Source organism: Odocoileus virginianus, chromosome 27 (assembly GCF_023699985.2).
Source record: "Odocoileus virginianus isolate 20LAN1187 ecotype Illinois chromosome 27, Ovbor_1.2, whole genome shotgun sequence".
In the NCBI taxonomy this organism is placed as follows: domain Eukaryota; kingdom Metazoa; phylum Chordata; class Mammalia; order Artiodactyla; family Cervidae; genus Odocoileus; species Odocoileus virginianus.
This window is the reverse complement of record NC_069700.1, coordinates 33,871,948-33,899,032: the sequence shown is the minus strand read 5'-3', so window position 1 is coordinate 33,899,032 and position 27,085 is coordinate 33,871,948. Positions and strand designations below refer to the sequence as shown.

Sequence of the window (27,085 nt, the reverse complement as noted above, 5' to 3'; positions counted from 1 at the left end):
GCTCTCAAGCCTCAAAGTAAAGGGCATGGGGCGGGGCTTCCCCCTCAGAGCCTATTCCCTAGGAAGCTCGGAAGTTTTGACAAGCAAGTGTTGTGTTTGGGTTCTAAAATAATAACAAAAGCCTTAGTGCACTTCTAGGGATTAATTCCCCTCTTCTCTTGCATGGACGTGCCAGGGCCTCATGGCTGTGCCTCTGGTGAACAGAACTGCACACCTGTCTGGCTCGTCCTCTGGATCCAAAGCAGCCTTGGTGGGCTCTGAAGTCCTTTTCCCTCCTCGTGGCCTCTTGGGTTGTCTTCCTGGGCCTGTGTCCTATGGGAACCTCCTTAGGATGGAAGTAAGAGGCGCGGTCCGCCCATCCTCCCCTCACCTGAAGGTGGGTGGGTTCTGCATGTACCTTTGCGTCCTGCTCCGCAAACTTCTTGAACATGTTGGCATAGATCCTGCGGTCCCGCTCGTTGTGCTCCTTAGCCTTTTTCTGGCACATGGAGATCTGCAGTCTTGCGGCCTTATTCTGGGGGTTTACTTCCAACACTTTCTCAAAGTCGCCCTTGGCTGACTCAAACTCGTTCATGAGCAGCTGGGCTTCACCCCGCCTGTATAAGCCCTTCTCATTGGCACTGTCCAGTCCAAGGGCCTGGGGACAGATGGGCTATATTTTAGAAAGGATGCATGTACCCTGTAGGAATTTGGAGAAAAGTCTCTGGCCAAGGGAATTAGAAAAGACCAGGCTCAAGGCAATTATATACTATTAATCAAAATAATCAAATTCATTTCTATATTTAATGCAATTTCTATAAAGATCCCAAGGATCTTTTGAGAAGTTCATTTTAAACACCAATGGGAGGAGGGCTTTTGAGAAGTTCATTTTAAACGCCAATGGAAGAAGTAAATGCCTAAGACTGGCTGAGAAAATTTTTGTAAACACAAAAATAATGAGGGGACTTGACCTACCAGAAAAAAAGATATACTATTAAACTACTGAAATTAAAACAGTTGTTAGTACTCCATGAAAAAACAGGTTAGTGGAACAGAACACAGCATTCAGAAACAGATTCATGTGTATGTATATAAAAAAAATTTAATAATCACATAGATGGTAACGTAAATCATGTAGAAAAAGGATTAACTTCAATAAATGGGGTTAAAACAGTGACTATCCATGTAGAAAATAAGACAGTCTATGTAGAAAATAAGATTTAGATTCTTACCTCATAAACACAAAAATAAATTCTAAACCAAATATATTTACATGCAACCCCCCATAAAAATATAATACGGTTATTTTTTTAAATAATCTTAGGATGTAAACAAGCAATTCAGAGAAGAAATACTAGTTATTTCAATACAAGTAATGAAAAGATGTGCAACTTAATTAGTAACCAAGAACTGAAAATGAAAATAAGAATTTTCTATTGTCAAGAATACTGAGGAATCACTGATAATATTCAATAATATATAAAGTATTAAAAAATTTAAACATATCTAAGTATATTGACAGAATGTCTTTCGACCCAGTATTTCGACTTCTAGGGATTTTTTCCTAGAGAAATAATCCCATACATGTGCAGAGAGACACTATATAATTTGTAATATCAAAACCCTGAAAATCTACCAAAATGGGTTGGTTAAATAAATTGATAAATACATACACTGGATACTAAACAGACTTTAAAAAGAATATGATGAACTGATAAGATGTGGAAAGATGTCCTTATTTTCTAGAACTATAAATCTATACATTCTCATTAAAAAGTACACATACATGTTACTCTACTTATGGACATGGAAAAACAAGAGGAATGTGTGTATGAAGTGAATGACCGTGGTCTTGGGAGAGGGTCAATGGGAATTTTATGAATGGACTCAGGTTTTTAGATGTTTCTGTAATGTCTGAATATTGAATGACTTTATACTACTTCTATAAAGAAAGAATAACAAAGGTTTAAAAATGTAATAATAACATTATTCTCTCAGGCAAAATACCATTTAATATATTTAATATGTTATATATTTCACATAACATACTGATCCACAAAATTCAAAATTTTAAAACTCAATCTTACAAAGAAGGCCTGAAATTGTTGCTTGCTTTTCTTGTTCCCTTTGTCTGTCTTTAAGATACATCCAGTTACTAGCTTGTACCCATAGTAAAATGTACACTGTTCACTCTGGGACCTAATACCTGACACAGTAGCATCATTAGTATAAAAAAGAACAGAATCATACATATGGTACTTCTACTGGTCTTTTAGTACTTAGGTACTGCTTACCATGTTAATAGTACAGATGTAATGAAGGGTGCTGATGCTTTGTGGGTCTTGCAAATTATTTATGTGTAATCCTAGGCAGTGAATAAATATAATAAAAAAGTGACTTGTATATATCCCTGGATGAACAATCACAGCCTAAAGACCTAAAAGGCTTAATAAGTTAAATCTGTTTTTATAAAATTGTGTAATCTGCTATCAAATGCCATAGACTTAAGGTCATGGATAAATATTGCTTAATTTTATCAAAACTTTTAATTCATAATGTATTATTATAAACAGTCTAGGAATGAAGAAAGTATGACTATAGTAAAAAAAACTTTCTGTATTTCCCAGTTCTTACTGAGAAATAAATAATCCCAAACAAAACAAAACAAAACGAAGAACCCAAACCTTGGCTGAGAGGAAGTGGAAGGTGACTAAGCATGAAGACAGGGAAAAAGATCCAGACTATGTAACGTTCATCCCACACGCAGACACTTTACCTTGTCGCAGCACTCCACAGCTTTGGTATATTCTCTGAGCTTCAGGTAGCACATGGCCAGGTTCAGGAAGGCAGCAAGCAGAAACGACTCAGAAGCTTTCGATTCCTTTTCTGATAAGCCATATTCCATCTCTAACCAGGACACTATCTTCCCATACTGAATCACCGCCTGCATGTACTTGCCTCCCTAAGAGAGAGGAGCTAGTAATTACTTGCTGTACTGGCTCTGGAGCGAGTTCAAAGGGAGCGTGAGCTCAGCCCTCCCGGCGCGAAGCAGACCCTCGGAAGGGAGCCACCAGCTCGTCCCAAGCAGGCTGTGCGAGTGCCCTGCTCTCCAGGCTCCGCTCCCAGTTTCTTCTCAAGCCCAGTGACCTCCGAGCTGCTGCAGGGCGGGCACCGTGATGCTCTTCGCCAGCATTTGCCATCTCACCCTTTTCAGCACACGGGCATCAAGGCTTTTGGGTTACATTCTTTGGTGCCAGTATTTACCGAACTTTCGTGAGGCCCGTGAATAGCTGTGGACTATGTCACTAGTTTACTCGGAGGGAAGTCACCTTCCCCTTTTCTCCTGACGATGAGTCGTGCACAGCGGACACTATATTCTGGTAAGTGCTAGTCCCAAACCCAGCAGATCTTCGTTAGCTAAACCAAGGGTTGGCAAACTTTTCCTATAAAAGGGAAGATAATACTGTAGGCTTTGGAGACCAAACAGCCTCTGCTACAACTCTGTTCTGGGTACGAAAGCAGTGACAGACAATATATAAACAAAGGGGTGTGGCTGAGTCCCAGGAGAGCCCTGCCTACAGAAACAGGCTGTGGTCTGCTAACCACTGATCTATAGACTGAGGGAATATACACAATGAACAGCTGTCCAGCATACCTAACTATAAAACAAAAAAAATCACACAGATGTTAGTCACCTGACTACATGAGAAAGACTTTTCTCTTAATCATATTTTCGCTCTCAGTAACAACTGTGAATAAAAATTGTATAATTCACATGAATGATATATATGCTCTATTACTGTAGAAAGGAGGCCCTGATTGTCAATTTCTGGTGATGAGGATGGGTTAGACACAGTTCCAAGTGGACGGCCTAGGTCTGAGGGTACAGTCTTCCTGGGCTTACAAGGGGTTACCTCCCAGTATGCCCAGGGAAGCTGAAATGTATTTCATATATCTCACCTACTGAACAGCGTAGCTCAGACTGACCTACCTTCAGTGTGATCTAGCCTACAGTTGGGCAAAATCTAACACAAAGCCTATTTAATAATAGAGTGTTGAATATCTCATGTAGTTTATTGAATACTGTCCTGAAAGTGAAAACCAGAAAGGTGTGTGGGTCCAGAACCGCTGCGTCAGTTGTTCAGCCCTGTGATTCCATGGCTGGGAGCTGTGCTCACTGATGATGACATCACCAGTCTGGGACGAGGCAAACCCAAATTCAAAGTGTGGTTTCTACCGGATGCATGTTGCTTTCACACAAGTGTAAGTTGGGGGCTGGCTGTCCTTGTAGTTTGTCGTAAGCCTTAGGCCCCACTACTCAAGATTAAAGTCCTTACCAGCTTCGGGGGCTGGCATTTTCTGTCATTGTCTTTGCTCTTGCTGGATTATGAGCTTTTGGGGACAGGAAGCATGCCCTATCCCTTTTGGAATATTCAGGGTTTAACACGAGGTGGCTATTGATGATGGTTTGCTAAATAAATATTAAGGTCAAAGGAATATAACTATGGAATCCAGTTTTTCAATCATCAGGAGCAAGATGAAGATATGGGTGAAAATGAAAGGTGTCCTTTTGTTTCGATTCAGTGAGAAGGGCAGGCATTTTCCCTGTTATGTCTAGTTTCTTCTTCCTCTCACTCATCCTCCTCTAATTACCTTTCTATCTAATATATTATCATAGAGGAAGGAAAGGGCCAGGGAGGACAAAGACCAGATCCAATTACTTCAGCAGCTTCTGACTATCAGAATCATAGAGGCTATAGTTTCTGAAAGAACATAAAACCCCCCAAAGTATTAGACTTTACGTAAATATTCTTTACACTTAAAGAGCATTTTACTTTCTTGATAGTCCTTTCATATATAGTATAAATAATTTTTATATCTCAACTTAAAATGAGCAAAGATCTCTGTTATTTCTGGCTCTGATGGACTAAAATTGGAGTTCTCCACTAGGGTGATTCTGTCCCCAGGTGCCCACCTGGTAATGTTTAGAGATGTTCTTCAGTTGTCACAGCTGGAGAATGTGTGTGTACACTACTGGCATCTAGCGGGTGGGGGCCAGGGCTGCAGCTAAATGCACAGAACAACCTCCCACCAAACAGAATTTTACAGCCCCAAATGTCAACTGTGCTAAGGTTGAGAAGTCTTCTCTTTCCTTCACACTTTTAGAGCAAAAGAGGGTTTTGAGTTTTTCTTAACCTAAAATCCAAGAGTCATAGACAACTTGTTTCTGAATCAGAGTACTGGCTTCCTGGTTCAGTAATGGTGGTCAAAACATAGTAAATCCTGGTGTGTCTGCAAAGGGCCCTGTGGCTGAAAGATGATCTTCACTCAGTTGCTTTAAGAATGCTTTATCCCCAAGGAGCACGAGGGGGCGCAAGAACCTCTTGGTAAGAAGTGTCCTCAGCCTTCTTCCCACTCTGCCTCCAAGTCAGAAAAGAGGAACCCTGACCAGGTGTGACAGCTAACACCCCTGTCTCACAGAATGCTGTCAGCTATGCGGGCACAAACCACGTCTGTCTGACCGACCTGCATAGTGCCGGGTGCAGCGTCATGTTACATGTGCTTCAGAGCCAAACGAAGACAGTCCTCTGCTACCTTTCTTCAGTGTTCAGAGGTTCATATGAGGATAATCACTTCCATCTAAAAGCTTTTTACAATTCTACCCTACCGAGAGCAGAGACTTGCCCACTTAGGTGTAAGCCAAGCTGCCAGGTCACAGAGAACAGGGCTCGAGGTGTGGGCAGCATGTACCGCCCTCGTTTCTGCTCTGGCCGCCACACCAGGGCCCTGTGCTTGCGCACAAAGCGCCAGGTCACACACCCTGAGAAGTCGAGGCCCGAGGAGGCCGCTCGGCAGACTGAAACTCGCCCTGACATCTGAAAAGGGAAAGTGTATAGGAACCCACCTACCGTTTCTAAAGTCGTACAGCTAAAACTAGGATCTCTGCTGGGATCTCTTACCTATAAATGTGAAGGTACCTTCAGGGAAGTTTTTAGTGAACAATGTTCAGAGACATTCTGGGAGAAAAAGTCTTAGGTCAGTGGTACTGAACCTTTTCATTAATTTTCCCCCAACAGACTAATGTTTTTAAAGATTTTGTCTATCAAATTGCATGTTAAAAATAATATGTTCCATATGTGTGATCCAGGTTTTATCCAAACATCAGTAATTTTAAGAGGGTTCATAACATGAAATACACAAATCACTATTGTGGTTATGATGCTAAGAAGCAACGAAGTTAAATAATTATATAGATACTTTAGCACTGATTTCTGCTGCTGATTAGAAATTATGGCCATCTCTCTATATATATTCAGGATACAGCTATATGATACATGGCTTTGCAACATTGAGTCATCAGCAACCAATCAGTTTCTGAACAGCTAAGCTGTTTTATTATACTGAGTTGATATTGTCATTTAGTCACTAAGTCGTGTCTGACTCTTTGTGACCCTATGCACTGTAGCCCACCAGGCTCCTCTATCCATGGGGGCTTCCCAGGCAAGAATACTGGAGTGAGTTGCCATTTCCTTCTCCAGAAAATCTTCCCAACCAAGGGATAGAATCCATCCATGTCTCCTGCATTGCAGACAAATTCTTTACCTCTGAGCCACCAGGGAATCCAGTATATATGAGTTATAAATAAATATATATTATCTATACCCACAGTAAGAAATGTTTTATGATTTGTATCCACTCAACTCATTTAAGTGGGTAAAGTGACAGATGGTGTTATAGTCATGGTGTCACCGTTAAAGTGAATAATGAGCGTTACTAGCCTTTCTGGCAACCCTATGTTGATTCCTAACAGTTTAACTTTATTATTTAAAAATCTAGTAACAAATGCTCTTTGCACTTTTTATATTGGGTTCAGTTCTTTTCGAAATCTGTGCATGAATTTTTCTTTTATCATGTACCTAACTGACTTCCCCAAAACAGTGGAAAGGGAAAATGATATGAAATTTACCCCTTTGAATTCTACTATTTGCTAACAATTCTTCTTTTCATTCTTTATTTTGTTGCACAAATACTTGGTGATGGCCCACTATGTACCAAGCACAGTGCTTTAGGCCTTGACTGATACATGGTGAGTGGGCAAGCCAGACCTGGTCTGATGTTATGGATGGTTACAGTCTAGATTAGAATGTGTAAAAGAGGCATTTGTAGTCTCTGTCACATTAATTCATTCTGTCTTATCATTTCTTATACTGAAAATGACAGACTTGTAAAAATTCAGGCTTATTCTTGTCCTGAAGGGTACTGACAGAATTCAGGATAGGGGAGATCAGCACAGTTCACTGACACTTGAGTGAATTCTCTGAGATGGAAAGTACTGTACAAAGACTCAGCGCACCTTGAAGTACACAGTCCCCTTCTCTTTGACGATGGCAGCCTGCTCCAGTTTCTCTTTGGTGTCCATCTCCCAGGACTCTTTGGCCTGTTGCATAAATGCGTGACAGTGGTTAGATGAACCGAGAAGGAAAAAGCATCAGCTGATGTCCATAAGAAAAAACTATAGCTACTTCTACAGAATACCCACACCTCAAAACACAGTGGCTTTTAAAACTATGCGCCCTTGCCAATGCACTGGTAGGCTAGAACTCATCTCTCCGTGAGAACAAAGGTGTAGCTTGACCCACGCTGCTCAAGAGGGAGGCTCGGACGGTAACACTGTAAGGAACATGAACTGTTGAGCACTGTAAAGAATGCATCTTTAGAATTATAAGGTGAGGTCACACAATGAAAGCTGAGGCCTCTCTTCTCATTCTGCTGCTATACTGTTATTATAATTTTGGCAAGTTGTTTCTCTCAAGATTCAGTTTTTAACGCTAAAATGGGAACACTACTGCAGGCCCTAAGTCACAGTTATATACTCATACACGGTTTAAAAAATTCCAGGTCATGTAGTTGTCTATTCACTGTGAAACAACCAGACCTGAGGCCTCCAAACTGTAGCAACTTGCAGAAGTTTACTTGGGAAATATCAAGGAAAGCATAATTGGGAGGACGGAGGTGATACAAAGACATAAACAAACGCTTTCATGATCACCTGCTAGTTTGTGTGTATCATTACTTTCCTGCATTACAGATATGAGTCCAGGGACAACTGCACTTTTATGAAGAACAGCTGGATCACGAGGAGTCAACAGAACAATCTGAGACGTCCTGTAGGGGAAAAGCACTGACACAGCCACTCTCAATTTACTGATAAGAATTATGAAGCTTCAGTGGGTAAATATAAAATTCCTTATTTCAAAAGACAGTGTTATATTCCTGGTGTCACCTTCCTGACAATTTAACTCTATTATTTAAAAACCTAGTAACAAAGGCTCTTCCCATTTTTTTATATTGGGTTCAGTCTTTATGGATTATAAATCTGTTCTTAATATTACAAAACAGAAAATTAAATCATGTTGCTTTCAACAACATCACACTATCACATGGTTTCAAGTACAATCTCATAGCACTGTGGTCAGAAAAGATGCTTGATACAATTTCAATTTTCTTAAATTTACCAAGGCTTCCTCTGTGGCCTAGCAGGTGACCTGTCCTAGAGAATGTTCCATGTGCACTTGAAAAGAATATGTATTCTGGTGCTTCTGGATGGACTGCTCTATAAATATCAATTAAGTCCATCTTAATTGTCATATGTCATTTAAGGCCTGTGTTGTTTTCTTACTGATTTTTCTGTCTGGATGATCTGTTCACTGATGTTAAGTGGGGTGTTAAAGTCCCCCACTGATTGTGTTACTGTCAATTTCTCCTTTTATGTCTATTAACAGCTGCCTTATATATTGAGGTGCTCCCACGTTGGACTGCTGTATCTTCTTGGATTGATCACGTGGTTTCAAATATACCCAACAGCAGTGCAGCCTGGAATACGCCCTTGGGGCCGTGACCGAGAACAGGCTTGCCGTGGTGTACTACGGAGTGAGTGTCCTACAGAACCACTCAGGAGTGAGACGGCTCCTGCCTGGGCCAGGGCCAGGGCGGGAAGGGCTGGGGGTAACTTTACTGAAATGGAAACAAGAAAGCCAAAGGGCTACATAACCATGTGCAAAAGATCCTTTTTCCCCCTATTTAAAACCACTTTGTGCCATGAAGACAACTTTGGAGGATCAGGACTTCAGAAGACATTACCTGACAACAAGCAATAGCCGTGAAAAGAGCATGTGTGTGTGTTTGTGTCATGATTAGGAACATCACCACTAGGAGAGGATCCCAAAGCTGTCCTCCCCTTTCTCAGCCCAACATTAAGAGGCCCTCAGGACAATGATTTCCTTTCTGTGTCTAATAACATAAAAATGATCCTGTTTCTAGTCCAAAGCTTACAGTAAAGAACATGGAGGTAGTGGTGGGGGGGGGGGGGGCGGGGGGATGAAAAATGTCTGCAAAATGCACTCCCAAGGTTCTCAGGGAAGGGAGGCTTTGGTGGGGCAGGGACACAGCTGGACGTGACAGTGTACCCAGCTCAGGCAAATGTTTTGTTTGTCCAGGGAAGCTACTGCCGGGAGCCTCCGGAGGTGGATCTGAGATGGAAGTATGCTCAAGGAGGTGTGCCATTTCTGGATCCTGAGGCTAACACTTTTTTCTACTTGGACAGGTATGAAAAGAAAAAGTCTAGGGTTAACAGATTTGGTCCTTGTGTCCCTTGTCACTGAGCCTGGTGGCCCACGAAGCCTTGCATTTTGGATAATAACTTGGAGCCACACTGACGGCCTCTTCACAACTCCTGTGAAGGGTACAATCCGTTCAGCCCTGGAAAACTGCACCCCACTCCCCCAAGGAGCTGCTTGGCAAGAACATGAACCTTTTTGTCTTCAACCCAGGAAAAAAAGTACAAAAAGAACAAGTCTAGGAACAAATAAGGGAACAAGTCTTGGCTTCTACCCAAAAAAGTTAATAATAATAAAAAAAAAAAAGGCTGACACATAGGAACAAAATAAGAACACTGAGCTCCTTGGCTGTGTATCAGCTGTGCTCTATCAGTTGTCCTGTGCTTCGGGAGCAGCATCAGAGACAGGGGACAAGCTTGGTCATGGAAAGCACTACATACAAACAAATACCATTTATCTATACCATCTGGTAATGTAAGATACTAATTTACAATAAGGGATGGAGAAGAAAATCTGTCATGATTTCAGAGAAGTTGGTATTTTCTCACCTTTTCGAAGCTCTTAAGTGTAACTTCATATATAAGCTCAGCATTAGGTTCAATGCCAAATTTAGGCTTCCCTGCCTCTCCAAAACCATATCTGAAATGGAGAGGGGAAAAAAAAAAAACAAAACAACTTTAAAGAACTGGTTTATTTCCAGGCACCTCCTTTGGTATCTCCAGGCATCACATTAGCATAGAGCTCTCATTTGCAAACCACACACATCAGAGACCCTGAGGATAAACCAGATGTTGATCAGAAGATACAGTACCAAGTACCACTGCTGTGGTTTTTCAGAAGCCAGGCTCCGTTTAGTCTTCTTCCTCACATTCATGTGTGACGCAACACCTGGACTCCTTGGGACAGCTGGCTTAATAGAATTGTAAATGTCACTGTCTTTTTCTCTGCTTGGTTTTATATTTGGTTCTTTTAATAAAACAGCCATTATTTGACTCACTCTCTTTGTCTCTCCTTGATGTTATATCTCGTTCTGTTTTAAAAAACAGCCACTGTGACTATCAGGGCTGAAGCTTCATCAGGACCTAGAGAAGACAGGCACTCTGTTACAGTGCTGTTTGGGAGAGGTATGTTTTAACGAGCTTTTAACTTTAAAGTGCTGTCCCCTTCCAGAAGTGCCATTTCCAGTCAGATAAATGGGGGGAAAGGATCACACACCAGAAAGGATATATATCCTCACAGTACTTCTTTAAGACTTTTAGAAAGCATACTAGAAAACACAAAATATATAATTTAAAAAACCAGGCCCAGCAAGCTCTAACACCTCATCAAGAGAAATACCCTGCACTGTATTCCCATAGCTCCCTGGCTGTAACACTACAAAACACTGCATTTTTTAGCCAAAACTTACTAAAAACAATTGCTGAGAATACAGAGATTTGTTTTTTTCGGACCATTTAAGATTTTAACAAACGCAAGGCATTCGAGGGAGCACACGTCTACGAGAACGGAAATTCTGATGGAGCTTTGTCTGTCTGGTTCAGTGGTTTCCCAGCATGTAGAACAATGCCCAGCATAATAGGAAAATGTTCCCTGGAATAATTCTGCTCCCATGTGTTTCAAGCCAACTTCTCTTTAATATATGGAATGGCAAAAAACTTAATAACTCAAACACTCAGGCTATGGGATGAAAGATGCCAAAACCAGATTGATGTATTAATACCTTCAGTTTCCTTTGGGGTAAGAGGATTGGAGTGGGGACACTCATCTCTTGCTGTTTGCAACACTTCTTTCCTCCTGCCTGAATTTTTCAGGAAGAAAATGTTTACTCACATACCTCCACTGTTACACAAGACAGTGGAAGCTGGAGCCAGAGAAAGGCACAGAGATGGATTGAAAGCTGGTAGGAATGGGGTGTGGCAGTTTTAATAGCAGGGCAGAGGGTATCTTCAGCGAAGAAATAAAAGCAGGCATAATTACTAGTGGCCAGTTGTAGGAAGTGGTGACTAGGTTTCCACTTTGAGCTCTTTGACTGCAGTGTCTCCTATTCTGTTCCTGCCATCTGGGAAATAAAGGACATGCTTTAACTGCTGGGAAGCAGGTGCGCAGGTGAGCCCTTGCTGAGCGTTGTTTACTGGCAGCACAGTTTACAGTCTATTCTGTGAAGATGTATATGGAACAGTCCCAGGGAACTGTTTTGGGAGCATCTAAACTGACTTCCAATTATACAGAAACTTGTCTGATTTACTCTGGATTAGGCTGGGTGAGGAAGGACCCACAGATTCATCTGATTGAAAGACATGCATTTTCAGTCATGTCCAACTCTTTGCAACTCCATAGACTGTAGCCCGCCAGGCTCCTCTGTTCATGAGATTCTCCAGGCAAGAATACTGGAGTGGGTTGCCATTTCCTTCTCCAGGGGATCTTCCCGACCCAGGGATCGACCCCACTATCTCTTGCACTGGCAGGTGGATTCTTTACCCCTGCACTACCCGGGAAGCCCCACTGAAAGACTACCACAAATGGAATTTCAGGCTTAACCAAAAGATAAGCTGGGTTACAGTAACAGAAGGAATCCAGTATCAATGTTCTTAAACTGACAGGTGCCTGCGGAGGGCAGAGATACAATGACTGCTCACGACCGCTAAGCCCCTCTGTGCACACAAGAAGCACCTGCACCTCATATGCAATTGCTCCCTTTTTACAGATGAAGAAACTAAGACTCAGAACTGCTTCCTGAGAGTCACACAGAGGCAGTGGTGGAGCCAGGATTTAAATTCAGACTGTGTGGGTCCCAGAATATTGTTTAGTTTTTGAACCACGCTGCCTCATAATGAGATACTCTGGCTCTTGGCAGCCTGTTTTTGTTTGGGGTTGGTGCTGTACTGAAGACGGAATAAAAAAGTAAAACTAGCCATACTTTACCTAAAACAAGAAAGATTAACCAGGCACCGTATTTAAAACAATATTAAAGACGTTGTCCTGATGAGAGGTGAGAAAATGGATTTTCTGGATGTGTTTTATGAATTATTATGAAAACATCCTGTCAAGGAGTCTTGTCAAAATCAAAGAGAAGATATGCCCTGGAAATCTTTTGGAGAATGAAATATAGGTGACACTAAGAGTAACACCAAACACATATTTGCAATAGCCGTATTTATAGCCACACTCAGCTGCAGGGTGTCTGTTCAGTGGGAACCTGGTAAGACAAGTGAATTCACTGCACGCGCGTCCCGCAAGCCCGGGTTCTCTACGCACACAGATCTACATGGGCACGTGTGGGCAGTCTCCTGTTACAGGCGCGGCACTTCATGCCTCCTTAACATACTAAGCAACATCTTAAAGAGGAAGTAACGTGTTCCTTTCTAACCATGCTATTTCCACAAAACGTATGAAAAACCTTTCAGACCTAGAAATTCATGAAAACTTGTTGCCTACTTATGCCTGAAAAATCTACCACATGTTAAAACAGGGTTTCCTTTCCCTTGGGGTCTGAGAGTCATCAGGACAGCAATAACAGCCAATATGCTGAGGGCCCGGGTGTGTCAGGCGCTTTGCTACGCTCCTTACATGCATTCTCTTTCTTAGTCCTCCACAGCTCTGCGAGGTAGATACTGTCATCCCCAGTTTACAGAAAGGAAAACAGACTGAGAGTCAAGTACACACAGCTGGTAAGCTGCATGTTCTTTTTGTTTCTTTTTTTAAAAACCACTAATCATATGACAATTTAAACCTGCAAGGAACCATCTGCATTAATAAATATAAGGGTAATTCTAGTTTCTCTCTGCCCATTAAAATTGAGACATCTGTTCCCACAACTGGCTTGTCACCTAGGTTAAAATGTAATAAACTGATTCATATAATATTAAACTTACAATACATACAGAACTCCTCTACAAGGAACTTAGATTTGAAAACATATGTGCGTAAATACCACTCTCTTTATATGAGCTTAGAACTAATGTAACTTTGGGATGCTGGATTAAAAATAATTAGATATTACTTAGATATGCAAGAGATGGCCCGTCTATGCCCCACCTGAGTTAAAAAATAGTTTCTTATAGAAGAGAGAACTAGATTCATCTGAGTGAAGTACAAACTACTATTTACATAGTAAATGCAAATAAAACACAAAGGTGGGACTATACTAGTTCAGAAAGGAATAAGGCAGAGAAAAAGAAGGTATTAAATTAAAGGTGCCTCAGTGAAGGCTCTAAAGGGTTCGAGATGTAGAGCATTTTGCAAGGCTTTTCAAGTGGATTAGTGGCATGACTGGAACATCATTTGAGAAATACAATTATGGCTCAAGTGTCAGGGCAAAGGTAAGTATGCCACTGGATTAAGACGAAGGCTACACAAGGCAAGCAACTGTACAAAAGGCACGAGAATACCTATTGGCAAGTGCAGGTCATCAAGATTCCCAGTCACTCAAAATCCCACTAACTGAAACCCAAGGATCCAGGGAGAGAGGAGACATGAGATAAGCAGATGCACTTTCACACAAATAGAATCAAAACACCCTGGTTTCTCTCAAGGGTCCATTTCTCAAGATAGAAGGGTTAGATCCATGGTATAATTTTAGGTCTAAAAATAATACCAAACATGTTTTCACAAGAGAGACTGTTAGTGTCTGATAGTTCTAAGCTTGGAAGTGCTAATGGATATCCTTATGATGGGAAAAATTTAGGCAAAAATGAGTCATCTCCGCTGCCTTTAGATCCAGGAAGAGCACTCTTTTTTCAGGGAGTCTGTATAAGAACAGGTGGCACATATTCAAGTGGTAATAAATCATCCAAATGTTGCTTCTACTTCCAGCCTCCACGTTTTACCGCCTCCAGCCTAATTCAAAGAAAAGGGGAGAAGGGGCAAGAGCTTCCTGCCTTGGCGACATGGCCGGCAAAACAGAGAAGCAAAACTCGCCTGTCAGTCCTACCCTGAACACACATCAATCAAGTCAACAGGCTTACAAACCTCTGTAATATTATAAGGCCCATTAACTCACCCTAACTGTAGCCTGATTTAATTAATTGTTTCCACTCTTGGCATTAACTTCACTGAAAATAGCAAAATGCTGATTGAAAAAACAAGTGTATCCCTTTTCTTTAGATAACGTCAGTCACTGTGTACTGAACCAGTACACTGCTTACCGTGGTCCAAGATATAAAATACATTGTTCCTCACGCTGCATTTTCTCCAGGGCTTTGTCAATTCCAATTGGAATGTCGTGGTCTTCTCCTTCACCAACGATGAACCCCACATCTCTGCAATCAAACATCCTTCCACCACAGCGGCCTTCCAGGTGGACTGAGAGAGGGGAGACAGGACAGTCAGAAGAGTAGCTCCTTGTGACGGGGCTAATGTAGGGCCATGATAAATGAGTATTTCCCCTTCTTCTTTGCATCTGGAGACATATGGAGTATGTCCTGTTGAAGCTTAGTCCACCCAGTTGGGAAATTTAAGAGCAATCATATTTATTTCTGTTTTAAAAATTACTGTAACCATATGAATAAAATAGTTTAGCAGATAATAAAGTGGAAACAGTTCTAACTTAAGCTGACAGAGATATCCTCTACTGTAACACAAGAAATACTAGATTATTTAATAGGTAATTATCAAAATGCCACAAATTTAATACCAAGTAGATAAAGGCTTAAACATTTTCTTGGTTTCAGATGTCTGGGCTGAAAAACAACTGAATGGCTATTTCTCCCGTGATATACAAGGGTTAACTGAACACAGAAGCTCTTTTTTAAGAGCTTTAACCTCATTCACAAACATGTTTAAATAAAATGGAAAAGCCAAAGGCAACATCATCAATAACTAACACAGCTGCAATCCCTTAGTGGAATAATAAATGTAAAATGTGAAGCAATGTCAAGTCTGCAATAACTTGACAAATCAAATTTCTCAGCCACCTCCTCAGAAATGTTAAGAGGTCAATTTCTCAGGGCCTACTTTGCCACTGCACTCAAACTCAGCTCATTTGCAGGGTAATTTCATATTAGATAAGGGGCTTTATGTTAGTATAATATAGGAAAAATGCATATAGATATGTATTTTCCTCTTGATTGGTTAGACTTTTCCTTCTGGGATAAACAATTCTCTGAAACTTTCCAACTATGTTTAGTATTAAGGATATTCATTCCTTTCCATTTAGGTCTTTGACTCAGTAAGAAAAATGGATGGTTTGTATGACAGCACAGCAGCCAAAAAGCAATATAATAATTTATCTTTCATAAAAAATTCTTTATTCCTACTTCTGTAATATAATGGCCTTGGTTCAAACGTAATGAATTCCTAAAATGCTTCTTTTCTAAGACTGGTTGGGCTACTTTAGATCAATAACTTGTTTTAGAGACTAAACATCACTTGTCCTGTTACACCCGTTCCATGAGACAGTTATCTTCCAAATACAAATCCAATTCCAACTTGTACTTTTCAAATTCTGAATCTCAAAGGTCCTTTGAAACTCTAAAACTCTATAGTTCTATGACCCAGTAATGTAACTCTCGACTCAGACCAGAAACTAGTTTCAAAGCTAATTCCTGTAATTTGATCAGGTTACCTTTAGCCCAGGCCTAAATGAGTAAACAGCAGTGGCATAGATACTAGGGGCCGAAATGTCACATGGACATTTATGCTTTCAAGTTTTCTACCCTTTTCTAACCACTAGGATTAATACTATCCCGATTTGTTCCCATCACAGATATAGGATGGAGCCAGACACTTGGGCCAAACTAGAGAAGGCCTGACTTGAATCAGACCCTCTAAACAGGGGCAACAGCTAGACTGGCTCTCAGGGTGGAGCTAGAATAGAGGAATTTTGTTCTGTTCCATACTCAAATACAGATGACTCTCAATTAACTCACCTTTGGAACATTCTAAATAAAATACAACTTAGCTTGCAGCACGGTGAAAGTTCTCTCAGAAACAGTCCCAAATAAATTCAACTTTATTATTTTAAAATACATACACACTTGAGAGATTCTGCAGGAAATTCTAAGCTTAATATATTTTTACTAGAGGGCCTTCCCTGGTGGTCCAGTGGCTAAGACTCTGCGCCCAATGCCGGAGGCCTGGGTTCCATCCCTGGTCAGGGAACCAAATGTCTGTCTGCATGTGGCAACTAAGCCCAGGCACAGCCAAGTCTTTTTTTTTTTTTTTAAGATATTTTTTACTAGAGTAAAAGCTCGTATTTCTAAAGGATTTGAGAGTTCTAAAAAGTTTATGTTCCTAAATATTTTAAAATCTGCCCAAGAAATTTAGACTAATGTGATGACACTTTTCATGAAAAAAAGATTTGCTGAGCAAAGTGAATTTCAGCCCACGTATTGTAGCACATCTCAAGCGTTGAGATTTATGATCCTAGTAGCTCACAACTTTTTCTGTGTGAGGTTTATTGTTAGAAGTGTTTTCCTGCCTGAAGGAGAGAACATTTAGTGGGGGAGGAAGCTATCAGTACGTTCATTGTGGTTTTAGGTTGATCAAGTTTGAATGTGTTTTCAAAACAGGAAATCCAGAGACTCTGCGAAAGATTCCTGCCTATGTGTCAGTTTCCTAGGCCGGTTTTCAGCTTGATGCATATACTTTATCTTAAAATTATATAAATGATTTCAGAAATCCTCCTTACATGTGATAACCCTTCATGTTAGGGAAAGAAGAGACTGGCTACTAATAAACATGTTGGGAAAGATAAGTGAAGCAAGCAAGCAAGCAAAAAAAAAAACAACAACAAAACTTCAAGTCAAATTATAATGAAGGTATAATTAAGAAAGCCAAAAAAAAAAAGTTCACCGCAGCTGGTCTAAGAGGGATAATACTGGGAGAACCAGTGTTTTTAGCCACCCAATAGGGAAACATTTGCAATAACGCTTACAAACACTTACTACCTTATAGAGGAACTAATCTTTTTTTTCTATTAAATCTCTTTTAAGCTGAACCTGAACAAGCACTATAGTACCACAAAATCTTAAATTGATAAACTGATATGCATGTGTGCACACACACAGCAGTCTGTATGTGGGTATATAAAACCTTTAATATTGACATTATCTGGAATGTCAGTGCAAGAGGAGGTGTTACACCCTTAGCTAGTAGAGAGTCCATTGATTCTTTACATCTACAAGTAGCAAACCCTATTGTTAGGTTAACTGGTTTCTAAAATTGGAACACTGGTGTGACATGTTTCATGAGACAGCTGACAAGAACTCACACCCCATCCTGGAGCTACACAAATGCCTGCTGATTACCACAGCAGGGTCCCCCATCATGGGGACAGATGCAGACATGTCTGGCTCCCATCTATCTGTTTTTTAAAAAATTGTCTCAACAATTGCTACCAAAGAAAACCATGGCAGCTCTGGCTGTGGAAGACCTGTGGTTGCTTTTGACCTTGTATCACTTAGTGCAAATACTCATTTAATAAATATTTAATAATAACCATCATGACTCACTGGGAGCTCGGCCTCGAGGGCTCAGGAGGTCTGTTGCTAATTCCAACCAGCCTGATTTACGGGAAGTAAATGATCTATGACGTGCCCAAAGAGAATAAAAGTACATACAGGATGCTTCTACTTAGGGCTTTTTTGGGGGAGAGTAAGAAATACACAAGTTAAAAAGGGACAACATTTTCTCTTGACTTCAAGTCTACGTAACTTAAAGGGGGGAGATCCTCCAAACCCCATGAAATCAAACCAAACTGAATTACCCGAGCCTCCCCTCGCAATCCGAGTGTAACCACATCAAGTGAGCCTGGTCTGCTGCAAAACATCACTTAAACTGGAGCTCTGACTTATTGTTCTCTTACTGCCCTAGAGCAATTTTGTTTTGAAGAGCACAGAACACCCTGTTCTGAATGTGGCTGGCACATGAACTCGATGTGCTGACAGCAATTTGTACTCCGATTAAAATGGGGGGGTGGGGTGGGGAGGAAAGAGTGAACTGGAGTAAGGAAAGAAAAAAAAAAACTGGAATGCAAGACTCCAAAAACTTGCATTTTGGGTATAATTTGTATTTTAGGAAGCAAAACTGAGAAAGAAGCTCCATAACCTTAAAAAAAATGAAAAAGTGCTGTAATCCCTCCAGCCTAAAGACGGTTAGCTCTGGTGAGTGTTTTTCCCTTTTCTAATTATAGTAGTTGGTGTCTGATAGCTTTGCACTCATTCCCAAAACAATTACTGGGTCATGGGGATCTGAATGGGAATGTTGTAATGGCATTACTACTAGACAAGACTGGCCATTTAGCCAGAGAAAACCAGGTTGTGACAGGTTCCTCCCACTCGGCAAGGGTTTTCTCTGCTGCCTACTTCATGCCAAGGGAGTTTCTCTCTGCCTGCGTCTCCTGCCTAAGAGAGCAGAGCACTCAAGAGACGGGGATCTTAATGACCTCCTTGGAGAGGCAGATCCAGAGGTGGGTTTCTCAAATCAGGAGAGGGATATTAATCACTGAGCAGAAGAGGCACTGCTCCCCTCAGGCATGGTGGCCAACTCCCCCCACACTGCTGCCTGTCCTCCTCCTCGCCATTTTGTCCTGTGATGAACTAATACCATCGGAAGGCTGCTCAAGGCACTGACGGACAGAAGCTAGCTGAGAGCAGGCATGGAACCTGGCTGCCTGAACAGAATAACGTTTATGAAAATGGTTATACCTCTCAGTCTTAACAGGAAGCATACACACAGCAACACATTCTACACCAATACACCTCCTCACCACTCTCCTTTTCACACTAGTACAGCACTTGAGTCACTGCTGGATTCCAGTCCCATTCAATCACTTAACAGTTGTGGCTTTAGGCAAGGTCATTTAAATTATCCAAAGATCAGTTTCCTCATCTATACATTAGGGAAGCAATGTTAGCTAACTCCTAATTGTTGAGAGGATTAAATTAGGTACTGAATTAAAGCTTTTAGCCCAATACTTGACATCTATTCATTTATATGTCAGGGCAGCTACTATGTGAAAACACTATGTGTGGCTACACAGAGGTGAACTCTATGAACGTTAGCTATGATTATTTTCCTGCAATTAGTGGTAAATTATACCAAATTAAACAAAAATTAGAACTTGGTATGAGAAACCAGTTAATGGCTCCACAGAGAGAGCTGTCAAAATGTTAATAAAATTCAAAGTAGGCAAAGGCAATATCTTACGCTTTTGTACCTCGCAGTGTGTGTAACTGTGGGTACAACACACAGTTCAGGGCCAGAAAGTAAATATTTACTTACTGATTAACCTGAAAACAGGGCATTAAGGAAAATGGTAGTAATTTTCACTCATTTATAGGAATTTTCCCTTCTGAATATATTAGAACTCCTATTTCTAATAAACATAAGAGCTATTTAAATTCATCACTGACATGGAGCTTTTGTTTTTAATACTATTCTAAAATAAATGGTCCATCAGCTGAATTTTTTAATAAACAAAAAGATTATTTTCTATTAAGATTTTACTCTACCTGAAGATTTGAAGATAACTTTTAGAGCTATATGGGCTTCCCTTGAGGCTCAGACAGTAAAGAATTCGCCTGCAATGTGGGAGACCTGGGTTTGATCGCTGGGTTGGGAAGATCCCCTGGAGAAGGGCATGGCAACCCACTCTAGTATTCTTGCCTGGAGAATCCCCATGGACAGAGGAACCTGGTGGGCTCAGTCCATGAGGTCGCAAAGAGTCAGACATGACTCAGTGACTAAGCAGCCTTTAGAGCTATGTAAAACCGAAATATCCAAAGAATAAACACTATCCATTTTAGACCCAGGTGCTGTGCTTAGTCATTCAGTTGTGTCAGACTCTTTGCGACCCCATGGACTGTAGCCCACCAGGCTCCTCTGTCCATGGCGATTCTCTAGGCAAGAATACTGGAGTAGGTTGCCATGCCCTCCCGGGGATCTTCCCAACCCAGGGATGGAACCCAGGTCTCCTGCATTGCAGGTGGATTCTTTACCATCTGAGCCACCAGGGAAGCCCAAGAATACTGGAGTGGGGAGCCCATCCCTTCTCCAGGGGATCTTTCCAACCCAGGAATTGAACCGGGGTCTCCTGCATTGCAGGCAGATTCTTTACCAGCTGAGCTACCAGGGAAGCTCTAAACCTAGGTACCATACTACATAATTTTGTGAAAGTGTCTAATAAAATGGTTTCAAGAACTACTCTCTCTTACTGGACAAAATTTGCCAGGGCATTAAAGCATGTGAAAAACAATACCAGAAAAACCCTCATAGCTCTATCAGATTTCTTTTTTTAAAGAATTTTTTATTGGGGGATAATTACAATGTGCTGGTTTCCGCCATATCAACATGAATCAGCCACAGGTATACACGTGTCCCCTCCCTCCTGAAAGGCCCTCCCAGCTCCCACGCCAACCCACCCCTCTAGGTTGTCACAGAGCACCGGGTCGAGCTCCCCGTTTCACACAGCAAATTCCCACTGGCTGGTTTACATATGGTGATATATAGGTTTCCGTGCTACTCTCTCAACTCGTCCCCATCTCTTCTTAGCCTCCTGCATCCACAAGTCTGTTCTCTATGTCTGCGTCTCCACTACTGCCCTGAAAATAGGTTCATCAGTACCATCTTTCTAGATTCCACATACATGTGTTGGTATACAACATCTGTCTTTCTCTTTCAGACTTACCTCACCCTGTACAATAGGCTCTAGGTGGATGAACAATAGGCTCTAGGTTCATCCACTTCATTAGGACTGACTGTGTTTTTTTAAGGCTGAGTAATATTGCATTGTATATATGTACAACAACTTCTGTATCCATTCATCTGTCGATGGACATCTAAGTTGCTTCCATGTCCTAGCTATTGTAAAAAGCTCCGCAGTGAACACTGGGGTCCATGTGTCTCTTTCAGTTATGGTTTTCTAAGGATATATGCCCAGTAATGGGATTGTTGAGTCATATGGTAGTAGTTCTATTCCTAGTTTTTTAAGGAACCTCCATACACTTCTCCATAGTGGCTGTAATAGTTTATATTCCCACCAACATGCAAGAAGGTCCCCTTTTCTCTACATCCTCTCCAGCATTTATTTTCTGTAGATTTTTTTAATGATTGCCACTTTGACTGGAGTGAGGTGATACCTCATTGTAGTTTTGATCTGCATTTCTTTAATAATAATAATAATCTATCCGATTTCAACATGGGCATACATTAAATCTTTCCTCTATTTTCAATTTTTGGACCATTTTGGGTTTTGGTGCTACTTATAAAGAATATATGTATTATTTATAAGGAACACATACCTAGATTTTGTTGTCATCTTTGTGTTAACCTCATGACAATTTCTGCCTTTAATAGGTGACTTTACCTCATTCATATTTTTTGTAATAGATGACTTTGATTGATTTTTCCTACCTTATTTTTTATTTCCTACATAATATTTTCTGGTTATTTTTCCTTTATTACCTTTACTAGATCAGTCAAATTTTCCTTGTTCCTTTATTTCCCCACTTCATGCTGGTGGTTTGGAAGTTCTACCTACTATTCTTACTGGCACCTAACATTAAATTTTGAACAAATCATTTAACACACACACACGTATTTATCAATGTGAACTAATTTCAACCTCCTCCTGAGAAACCTGTAGGCAGGTCAAGAAGCAAAAGTTAGAACAGGACATGGAACAATGGACTGGTTCCAAATTGGGAAGGTTGTATACTGTCACCCTGCTTATTTAACTTATATGCAGAGTACATCATGTGAAATGTCAGGCTGGACGAAGCACAAGCTGAAACCAAGATTGCCTGGAGAAATATCAATAACCTCAGATATGCAGATGACACCACCCGTACAGCAGAAAGCAAAGAAACTAAAGAGCCTCTTGATGAAAGTGAAAGAGGGGAGTGAAAAAGTTGACTTAAAACTCAGCATTCTAAAAATTAACATCATGGCATCTGGTCCCATCACTTCATGGCAGATAGATGGGGAAACAATGGAAACAGTGAGACACTTTATTTTTGGGGCCTCCAAAATCACTGCAGATGGTGATTGCAGCCATGAAATTAAAAGACGCTTGCTCCTTGGAAGAAAAGTTATGACCAACCTAGACAGCATATTAAAAAGCAGAGACATTACACTGCTGACAAAGGCCCATCTAGTCAAAGCTATGGTTTTTCCAGTAGTCATGCGAGATTTGGACTATAAAGAAAGCTGAGCGACGAAGAATTGATGCTTTTGAACTGTGGTGTCAGAGAAGACTCTTCAAAGTCCCTGGACTGCAAGAAGATCAAACCAGTCAGTCCTAAAGGAATCAGTCCTGAATATTCATTTGAAGGACTGATGCTGAAACTAAAACTCCAATACTTTGGCCACCTGATGTGAAGAACTGACTCATTGGAAAAGACCCTGATGCTGGGAAAGATTAAAGGCAGGAGTAGAAGGGGACTTAAGGGGATGAGATGGTTGGGTGGCATCACTGAATCGATGGACATGAGTTTGAGCAAGCTCCGGGAGTTGGTGATGGATAGGGAAGCCTGGCGTGCTGCAGTCCATGGGGTCGCAAAGAGTTGGACATGACTGAGCAACTAAAATGAACTGAACTAATCAGCAGAATCTCTCACTGAAAAAGAAAATCATTTTAGCCAATTTCCTTCCTCTCATTTTCCTTTATTTCCCATCTGCATCTCATTTTGTTAAAATGACCCAGACTGTTAAACAATTACTATTTTTAACATTATAATTCTACCATTTCAGGGATCCCAACTTCAGCTGTCATGATATGGAAATTACTTTTATGCTCACTGATGTTTCTTATGCCTGAGTCTTCACTTCTTGGCTTTATCTTTTGTGATGTTTTCGTATATCCTCCCCCCCCCCCAAAAAAAAGAGCACAAGTTTTCACACTCCCAACAGTTAATTTTGTTCTTATAGTTAAGTGGGAATTTGGCTGGGGATAGAATTTTAGGTTCAAAATACTCATAGACAATGCTCAAAATGGTCTTTTAGTATTTAGTTTCACAAGGTCATTCTGATTCTTAGTCCTTTGCAGTTTCTCCCTGGAAGCATGCAAAATTTTCTTTTAAGTAATGGAATTTCAGCAGATATAAACACAATGGACTACTAGTCAACCATAAGAAGAATGAAATCTTGCCACTTATGACAATATGGATGGACTTAAGAGTGTATTTATGCTAAGTAAAATAAGTCAGAAAAAGACAAATACCCTCTAATTTCATGTACATGTGAAAACTAAAAAACAAAGCAAATGAACAAGTGTAACAAAACAGAAGCAGAGTCACAGATATAGAAATCAACAGGGATGTCAGAGGGGAAAGCGGTAAGTGAAACAGATGAGGGAGACAAAGACGTACAAACTTTGTTAGAAAATAAATGTCAGGGATATAATGTACAGCATAGGGAATACAGTCAGTAATACTATAATAACCCTGAATGATGACAGATGGTAACTACACTTACCATAGTGATCATTTTGTTAATGTATTGGGTTGGCCAAAAAGTTCGTTCTGTAAGCTGGTGCTGAACGGACTTTTTGGCCAACCCAATCTGAAACCAGTATTTTAAGTCTATTATACTTCAACTGAAAGAAAAGAAAAAAGAAGGAAGGAGGAATTTCATCAGGATGTATCTAGGTGAAAAAGCACTTCTTACTCTTGTGCCACTATAATTGGCCCTTTAAATCTTAACATTCTTCTTCCTGTAGGAAGATACATATTATCTATTCTTAATTTTTCATCTCTTTGGGTTTTTTCCTCTGTGTTCTGAGATTTTCTTTACCATCTTTTGTATCACTAATTCAGGATTCTGAGATTGTCCATTTTGCTTTTCAATCCTTCCTTAGTATTCTAGTTTTGATAATCACATTCTTAATTTACAGATACTTTCTTATTGTCTTCATTTTCAGAGAAGCTGATCTTGAGTCATGAATTCAATATCCTGTTAAATATCTCTTAAGATAGTAGTATTTTGAAAGTTCTCTTCTATTTCTTAAGTCTATCTGAGTATTTCTGTTTCATGGTATCTGCTGAGGATTCTGTATTGTTTGGCCATATTATAAAGGAAGGATTCAGAAAGATCAAGTGAGTTTAGTTAGCTGGCACAGGTTTTCTAAGCCCTTGGATTAGGTAAGCCTTTTCCCAAGAGGAGTGGCTGATCATAGGCATCTCTGGGTGAGGAGCCCACAGATGTTTATTGAACATTTACTATGTGCTGAGATGATGTGCACAGGAAGGCTGGGGACACCTTTTTCCACTGGCGACGTAGGAGAAAGTTTTACTTCAGGAATAAGACACTTCAGCTTATTTACTGTTGGGCAGAGTTGCTCTTTCACTTTCTTCCCCTTCAAATCTGTTTTGAAAGTTCAAAGGTACTTTATGTTCTCATTCTGTAGTCCAAGTCCTAACACATGGAGTCTTCCGAGGCAGATCCCTATTTTATTTTAGAAACCTGGCCTTACTGACTTTAGTCTGGGGGCAAAAGTCACAGCCAAGCCCTAAAGTACTAATTCTCAATCCCTGCCTGCAAACTAGAATCACCTGGGGAGTTTTTAAAAAAGAAAAAAACCTTATGCCTGGAGTTCCATCCTGTGAGATCTAATATTCTTATTTAACTGGCCTGGACTGAGACCTGGGCATCAGGATTTTAAAAGCTCCCCAGGTAACTCTAAATTCAGCCAAAGTTGAGAACTTGCTACACAAGAGGCTTGCTGGCCCAGCTGTTCCATATTGTTTTATAACAACCCTGATGATTGCCCCATAGCCTGCCTTGGCTCTCTTGCACCAGCTACCCAAGCTTGGAGTTCTGCCCAAGCCTGTGGAGAAGAACAATATGTACCTCTGCAGAAGTCTTTACACCTGTTGTGGGTTGGGTTTCCTGAGTCTAGTTTCCATCAGTCCAATTTTATCTACTTTATATATTCCAGAAATTGTCCATAATTTTTGACATACTTCTTGAAGTCTTCCTGTTTTTCACTACTAACATGGATTTCTTCCTCTTTTTTGAAATCATTCTCCATCCGTCCCCTTCCCTTCCCCAACTCTCATTTCAGTGGGATTCGTGGAGGGAAAGAAGGTGAGAGGGAAGGGTACTTCCAACAACTCAACTCCCTGTAGATCATTCTGTTGAAATTTTCACATTTGAAAATACTGCCGACTGTCTGCACTCTTTGCATTCAGATGTGGTTGAAAGTACTGTGAGGTAAGAGTGTTTCACAAAGAGCATTTTGATGCACTTACTCCAAGCACAAAGTTAACAAATCAGAAGAGGCGAGAGATGGGAGGTGGGGGAAGAGGAGCTGGTAGCCCTTCAGAGCTTTATGTCAGTCAATTGGTTTTTCTAAGAAAGCAAAGCTTAAAAGTAACAATGTAGCCATTACTGGCAATGAAACTAAAGTATGATGACTAAACTATCAGTCATCATGATAATATCAATTAGAGGACCTTAGAACACAGTGACTTTTCTTTAATGGAAAAAGGACAACATTGCATAAAAATTACAAGATGGCCATCTTAATGGACATAAAAACACACACTGGAAGAGGATCTATTGATTTGCAACCATTAGGATCCTGACAGATGGAGTAAAATATCACAATTTCTTTGAGAAAGATTAAATTCTGTCAAATTAATGTACAATTCTCTCTTCCACAAAGAAACAAACCATTAAAAGGAAGCAAAAGATCACAATTCAATAAAAGTCTTTTGATTCCATCCATAACTTTGTTCTTCAAAAAAACAACCAACAAAAATCCTGGGGAAATATGATTTAGGTAAGATTACTAAGAAGGTGTATAATTATTTTGAAGACTGTTACTAAAGACAAACTGATTACGGGTTCCAGATCAACCCTGGTAGAGGAAAAGGATTTGCTGATGGATTGGCTGGAAGAGTATAAGGGAAAGAGAAGTCAAGGGTTTATTTACTTAAATCTATTTAAAGGAAGCAAAACATATGATATAAACATAATGTAGAAGATAAAGAAATTGTCTGCCACATTCTAGGCACCTTTCTTCACTTAACTGTCACAACAATCTGTGGGGGTAAAAAATTATTATTCTCATTTTACAGATGAGAAAGATGGATGCTCAAGGTGATTAAGTAACTTGTCTAAGGTCATAAAAATATCAAGTAGTGATTCTGAGATTCAAAATTTGTGTCTATCACTTCTGAAGCCTGTGGGCCCCCTCCCCTGACTATTCATTGTATCTTTATACAGAAATGACAGAAACTCGGTCATTCTTGTATACCTATAATGACATATTACAATGGGTGATCACTGTAGTTTTTCTTTCACAACTGGCCTTAGTTCTAGGATTTCTACTTGTTTTTGAATAGTCTATAGTGTTGCTGCAAAAAAAGGCACATCAGTCAAGATAAGACTGAAAAGACTTTAAAAGGAACAAGGTGATCTTGGTTTCTGACAGGGACCACTTCTGAGTCAACCTTCTGTCTTCCTCCCACACAGAGTTTCAAAGAGCTTCATATAGGTTTCACAGAGGGAAAACAGAACACCTTAACCTTGATAACTGACAATACAAC

At 40.4% G+C, this 27,085-nt stretch overlaps 1 protein-coding gene and 1 long non-coding RNA gene across 4 annotated transcripts in view; one reads left to right on the top strand and one right to left on the bottom strand.

Annotated features, from left to right (window-relative positions):
• The window catches only part of LOC110133059 (uncharacterized), a 42,287-nt gene extending 27,607 nt beyond the window's left edge, over positions 1-14,680 (top strand). Inside the window, exons 2-7 of one of the 2 annotated variants that reach the window (XR_011483948.1) lie at positions 8,069-8,211; positions 8,763-8,910; positions 9,477-9,583; positions 10,643-10,720; positions 13,182-13,264; positions 14,409-14,680. This is a non-coding gene — a long non-coding RNA (uncharacterized lncRNA). Of the gene's footprint in view, positions 1-8,068; positions 8,212-8,762; positions 8,911-9,476; positions 9,584-10,642; positions 11,703-13,181; positions 13,265-14,408 lie in introns of both variants that reach the window. The other variant, XR_002312648.2, reaches the window with a different exon arrangement.
• The window catches only part of FKBP5 (FKBP prolyl isomerase 5), a 112,930-nt gene that overhangs the window by 2,591 nt on the left and 83,254 nt on the right, over positions 1-27,085 (bottom strand). For both annotated transcript variants that reach the window (XM_020886702.2, XM_020886712.2), the window contains exons 7-11: positions 14,741-14,897; positions 10,145-10,235; positions 7,334-7,417; positions 2,756-2,941; positions 398-637 (exon numbers count right to left, since the gene is read on the bottom strand). In XM_020886702.2, the coding sequence (XP_020742361.2) occupies positions 398-637; positions 2,756-2,941; positions 7,334-7,417; positions 10,145-10,235; positions 14,741-14,897 (758 nt within the window). The remainder of the gene's footprint in view (positions 1-397; positions 638-2,755; positions 2,942-7,333; positions 7,418-10,144; positions 10,236-14,740; positions 14,898-27,085) is intronic.